This window comes from Prunus dulcis, chromosome 2, assembly GCF_902201215.1.
Source record: "Prunus dulcis chromosome 2, ALMONDv2, whole genome shotgun sequence".
NCBI classification, from domain to species: Eukaryota; Viridiplantae; Streptophyta; class Magnoliopsida; order Rosales; family Rosaceae; genus Prunus; species Prunus dulcis.
In genome coordinates, this window is record NC_047651.1 from 11,712,641 (window position 1) to 11,719,261 (window position 6,621).

Here is a 6,621-nt window from a genome sequence, read left to right on the forward strand (position 1 = left end):
TCTATTTGATTTTGAACGTGAGGTTAGAAAGAACAAGCACAAAAAAATACCATTGATTGTTTTTTAAACACCATGATTAGCATAGGCCAAAACATTATAAAACATAAAAAGCCAAATTCAAATGAACTTTATGATTTGGACTATCATCAATACACATAAATCGATCATTAGTGCAAACAAAAAGTTGTTAATCACATAAAAAGAAAAGGGAACCGAAAAAGAAACGCGTCCATATACAATGTTTTTTTCTTTAGGAATTTACAGTCCAATGAAGAGACATGAAAAGACAATTTACAACACAAAGCAAATAATGAACCGCAACATAATTGTCTTGCACTTTTGTTTTATTTAACAATAAAAATTACTTATTTTAAAAAATAAAATAAAATAATGACCCGTAACGTTGTTGGTCTAAATGATTTTTCATGAATGATTGAGATGTAAAACCCAAGAAATTTAGGTGCTCCAAACAAATTGAGTCATCAATTATCACAAACCAAACAAGAAAATATCCTTTGAGCAAACGACTTGTGATATGGTGGTGAAGGGGAGGTTTCACAGACGACAATCTCAGATTCATCCGCCCCACTTTCCCTGGCTTTCTCACATGCATCTGAAAATTTCTCAAATGCTGCTTCCACATATTTGAGAGCTTCTACAACAGATATGTTCTCCACCAATTTGTTTGGATATATATCCTTTCTATGGTCTCCGTTCAAAGCCGCTGCCAATTGCACTAGTTCTTCTTGAAAATCACTTAAGTGGGCCCCCTCTTTAGATGCAGTCTCTCGTAGTTTCGTAGGTTCACCCAAAGTGACTGCAATTAATTAATCAACAAATCAAACACATGTATATCATATCCATAATCAAATATTGACTTTCCCGACAATACGAAACATTTTCTTCCTCGTTTATTCTTTGCGCTATTATACCATGCGGAGTATGTTATGAAGATTACATTTATGTACCACATTGCGTACAACCGCTTTAATAAAAGTGGAACACACCCATACAATGAGTCTCACTTTTATTAAAAAACGAGTACATAAATGTGATTTCTCTAACATTTTCATGTAATATGCATGCTACCCCCCAACAATCACTCTACACATTGTGAGATGACATGCACCCGTCATATAAGCAAATTATAATGGTTGCAACAATCAACTTATGTAATGATGAAAAATGTTCCCTTCTCAAACAATGCAGCAACTTAAACTATATATGTTGTTAAATTATGAATCTGACTCATTAAGCAGGTCGATTTGTACTAGAATGTCACGTTCGTATTCGATTTGGTAGTATGAGTCAGTTGGCAAGTAACACGACAGAGATTTTATTATGTACACATAGGTAAGATGGTCAGCAAGGCTCACCTGGACAATCCGTTCTTGGGGTAGTTCTGCTCAGGACACCCTCAAAGGTTCCCGCCCAAGCATCACGCTTTGTCAAGAACTCTTTCAGATTGAAAATCTTCTTAACTGTTGCTGGGATTGAGGAGTGCTCGAACTCTGATGAGGGATACGGCCCTGAAGGCCCATGCAACACTGCATTTTTAATTATTACAAAAGATTAATTCGTGCAAGTTGTTCCCACTTGTAATAATTTAGTAACTAATAAGACCTATCTAATCAACAGTATAATGAGTAAATATTTTCTTTTTCGCTAAGAAACATAATTAGTATAGATAATTTTATTGTTTGAGTTACCTGTTCCGCGTTCAATCCATGGAGATATTAAAATGGCTGGAACCCGAACACCAAGACGATCAAATTTAAAATTGTATGGCTCGGGACCAACAATATCATCCGGACTAGGAACATCCGTCACAGGTGTTGGAACATGATCATAGAAACCGCCATGCTCGTCGTATATTATCACAAACAACATTTCATTCCATTGGGGGCTTGCTCTTAGTGCTTCATACACTTCTTTTATAAACTTCTGGCCTTCGGAGACGTCGTGGGACGGGTGATCATCATTTGCAGGAAATGATAACACATCAAAGAACCTTTGCTCCACAACCACATAGTTTGGTAACTTTCCCTCCTCGCAATGTTTCTTGAATTGCAGATCAAATGCATGGAAATTGTCGATGTATTTCAATTTTCTCAAGCTCCTGTCATGAGTGGTGTGTACTTCTTTTGTGAATATTAAAGTATATAAAAATGTTATCCTTTATCATTGCACATGAGGACAGGCTAATGACTTCAAGCTCAACCAAAGCATTGATTAGCGAGCTTGACACCACAACTAATACGACAAGAGCAAAGGTAATGTGTCATCAAATACATTGAATATCCATTTGAATATTATTAGTTATAGCTTCCAACTAATGACAAGATAAACCACTGGCTAGGAAGAATAAAAACAAAGCCAATTTGGGTAGGAAGGAGGACAAATTTGGGATTTTGAATAGCAAATGGTCAGGCATGCTAATCAAGTAGGTGCGGTATCCACGTGGCATGCTGGGATTAGAGATCAGAGTTGACCAATTATTTGGAGGTCTAACAATTCATTTCTCTTTGATTTCTTTTGTACAGAATTGAAAATTAGGTATTAATGACGGCTATATAATAAATAGTTTCGCCAAGATAGAACAAAAACTAATGGCGGCTAACCATCTAAATTTAGGTGAGTCTTAGCAATATGCTCTGGCAGAATCCAAAGTTCCAACCTGACGTCTTAGAAATTATGCTACTTGGCTACTTGAATAATCATCAGAAACCTTTTCCCTATGACTTTTAACACTTACAAAGGATAACACTTATAAATTATTTGTTAATCAGAGCCTTTAGATTCTTTTTAGAAAGAGGGAATTGCTGTGGTACATATTAAAAAAAATTTAATTAACAAGCACATCTAATAAATGATTGAGATTAAAAATCCTTAACCAATCGTAAAACTGAGAAGTTGCCAAGAAAAAAAGGCACTAGAAAATGCATGTAAATTAAATTTGATTAAAAACGATGGGAAATGTTGAAAGAAAAAATTCACTCGATTGGAGGTCAAGCACTACTTGAAGGGCCCGAGTATTATTCAAGGCGATAAGTGCATTTTTCAATGGGATATATTTCTAAAGCATGAAGAACTAATGAAAAAAAGAAGATAGAACTCTTTAATGTGTTTAGAGTCCGATTAGTATTCGTCAATGAGACTTAGTCCGGTTGAAAAGAGTTTTGATTTGTAAATCAGAAGAAAAAAAGTAATTAAAGTAAAATGATAAACTATTTAAATTGTTTTTATTACCTGTAGAGAAGGGTGGAAGGAAAGGACTGAAAGTAAATCCCAAAAGATAAGTCTTCTTCTTCCAACGACTGAAATATTGTCTTCTGAGGCAACCCTTCGACCAGCTTCTGCGTGTCGTTGCTCGTCAGCCCATGAGACGTCGCCGAGTGCACGAACTGCCTGTTCGGCTGCGTCGAAGAAGGAATCGAAGCGAACCACCGGTCACATACTGCAAACTCCCTCACCAGCTCCGTTGAAACTGCTACGTTTTCCGGCTTAAAACCATTCATCACCGTCTCAGCAAGACCAGTCTGTGTCTTTTCAGCGTTTTGGGCAAAACCGTTCATTTTCGGAGGTAGCGTTTTGGAAGCGGAGGCCTCCGTCCACGGCTCGCCGAACACTTGCTCGTAGATGGCTTGGATGGAGTGGCCCGGGTCTGGGTCGACGTAGGCGGCGCTGTCGCCGAAGAAGACTTGGGTGGAGTTCGGGTCGGAGGTGGAAATGAGGTTGGATTCGGATCCGGTAACGCCGTTAATCTCTGGGTTTAGGGACTTCATCCACCCCAGCATGTGGTCGAAGGAGCGGTTTTCTTGCACCAAAACGACCACAGTTTTTATGGGGCTGCTGCTGCTGCTGCTGCTGCTTGACTCCGAAGCCATTTTTGGTGGTGGTTTGGTGGCTTGGGGATTTTGAAAGTTGTGTAAAATGTTGTTGACCTGGTCGACGTTGTGTGTGTGGCTATATATGGTTATTGAGAGAGAGAGAGAGAGAGAGAGAGAGAGAGAAGTTTTGGTTGGACTTTGGAGAAGAAGATTGGACATTATGAGTATGATTGATTTTCTATTTTGCTAAAGAGGTAGAGTTTCACAAGAGTAGTATTATATTATTGTCTGGTTGTTCGCTTTCTTAGAGTACTTTTTTTTTGGGGGGGAGGGGGGGGAATAAAAGCTATACTCTAATCTATTTTAAATTAATTTAATCTATTTTGTCTTTGATGCGAGTTGAGACTCCTTTTATTAGTTTTTTCACATTAATAATATTTTATCGCTTGTCATTAAAAAAAATTAATTAATCTAATCTCTAAAAGAAGGGGGACTCGAACTTAGATGTAAGGGGACGGACTCACTATCCTGAGAATAAAAATGATCTTAACAAGTAGGGGTGGACACTGTTTGAATTGGATCTATTTCACCTTAAAATCACGGTCGGAATTACAATATAAAGGTTTATTTCGGTTCGGCTTTTGACAAAAGCCATGAAGAAAACCAAACCAAACCAATTTAAGACAGTTTGATTCTTTTTAGTTCGGCCGGTTTGGATCTAAGCCAATTCTCTTTTCTTTTGCATTTTTTCAACCTTATAGGCCCAATTACAACCAACAAATTCTCAACTTGCTCCATACTTAAATCATTTTTGAAAGCATGAAACCATCCTAAAGTTCAACATGCCATAAAACTTGAAATTTCAATAACTAATATAGCTCAATTAAAATATCCATATATAGTTATTATCTAATTAAGATATTACACATGTAAAATATAATATAAATAAATATACACATAAATAGTTCAGTTTGGTTTAGGCCGGTTTATAACTAAACCAAATCAAATCATATATGATCCGGTTCAATTTTCAAACCGTTCAACTTTTTCTTAATTAAAATTAGATCAAACTTATAATTATGATTCAAATAGGCCGATTTCATCGGCTCTGCAGGATTGAAAAGATACTGTTGGAGTTTTCTTTTCATGAAATATAAAGTATAATTGTCATTATCATTAGAACTGGAAGCCCGTCTCTCTTTCTTTGATTGCCCAAGGAAATGGGAAAACCCACCCTCTCTTTCCCATGCATGTTTGCAAACAAACCATGATAAATGACTTGTTTTGGTCGGAATAAATGAATTAATTTCATGCTCATACCAAAAGAATCATCCTTTTGAACAAGGCTAACCTAAGATAAACTTACTTCTACCATCAATAACAGAACCACTATATGCTAGCAAGCATGTTGGTATTTAACTGTAAACGAGCAAATTTCTTATAGTGATGTCATGAATCATATGTTGTTTCTAAATATTTGAGTCTTCCCCTGAATTAAATAATTATTCTTATGGCTTGTTTATTAATCTATAATTGAATTAGGATGAATTGAATTGATGAGGAGTTGTTTTGAGGAGAATTAGATTCCGGACTCTTATTGAAGTTGTTTACTAAACCATATGGATTGAAGGGAATTAGATTCCAGATCCAATTGAAGTTGTTCACTAAACCATATGGAATTGGGATAGGAGTAGTCCTAATTACTAAAATGTCCCCGTTGTTGAGTTAAAGTGGATGACAAATTTGAATTTTTAAAAATTGTGTGAGGATATAATGGGTAAAAAAGATGAATTCCTAATGGGTTAGTTCTCCAGGAATTAGAATACCACACCCACCCAAGAATTGAATTCCTCCAAAATCAGGAATTCAATTCCTAATTTTGTGTGAACCCCACTTACTTTTTAATTTCTTGATGTGAAGTAAATATAAGAATCCTCCATATGTGGAATTCAATTCCTAATTAATAAACACACTATTAATAAAGAGGAAAATATATCATTGATTTTCTATTTTGCAAAAAAGGGTAGAGTTTCACAAGAGTAGTATTCTATTATTGTAGAATTCTTTTAACTGGTTGTAATAAGAAGTTTATCTGTGTGTTCACTTCTTACTTCTTCTTTTTTTTTTTTTTTTTTTTAAAGAATAAAAGTGATAGTCTATTCTACTTTAAATTAATCTAATATATGAGAAGAAGGACTCGAACTTAGGTGCAAAGGGACGGATTGAGAATAAAAATGGTGTTAACAAGATATTGTTGGAATTTTCTTTTCATGAAGTGAAGTATAAGGTATAATTGTCATTATCATTACAACAGGAAGCCCGTCCTTTTCTTTGGATGCCTCGGAATGGGAAAACCACCCTCTCTTTCTCATACATGTTTGCAATTATCAAACATGATAAATGACTGTTTTGGTCGGAATAAACGAATTAATTTCATACTCATACCAAAAGTGTCATTCCTGTGAACAAAGTCTAACCTAAGATAAACCTGCTTCTACCATCAATAATAACGGAACCATTATATGCTAGCAAGAGTATCGCTACCACTCTCATTCTCTTGAGTTTTTATGGTAATAAGCATCACCTTAAAGTACATCGATATTTAACTCTAAAATAGTAAATTTTTTATAATAACGTAAAGAATTATATATTGTAAATCATAAAAATAAGCATATTAAATAAAAAATATTTTACTTTAATATAATCGGGAGGAACTCGAATTAGAATTCAAAATGAGTACCATGTCTGCAGATAATTTATAAATATTAGAGTCTTCCCTCAATTGAATAAT

General features: G+C 35.3%; 1 protein-coding gene across 1 annotated transcript; it reads right to left on the reverse strand.

The window, feature by feature from the left end:
• Nucleotides 1-232: 232 nt before the first annotated feature.
• On the reverse strand, nt 233-3,994 carry LOC117620383 (non-specific phospholipase C3-like). The gene is made up of 4 exons (XM_034350565.1): nt 3,250-3,994; nt 1,710-2,119; nt 1,377-1,547; nt 233-817 (listed from the first exon to the last, which is right to left on the reverse strand). Exons 1-4 carry the CDS (start codon nt 3,885-3,887, stop codon nt 483-485), a joined length of 1,554 nt encoding a protein of 517 aa, XP_034206456.1. The 5' UTR covers nt 3,888-3,994; the 3' UTR covers nt 233-482.
• Between the last annotated feature and the right edge of the window lie 2,627 nt (nt 3,995-6,621).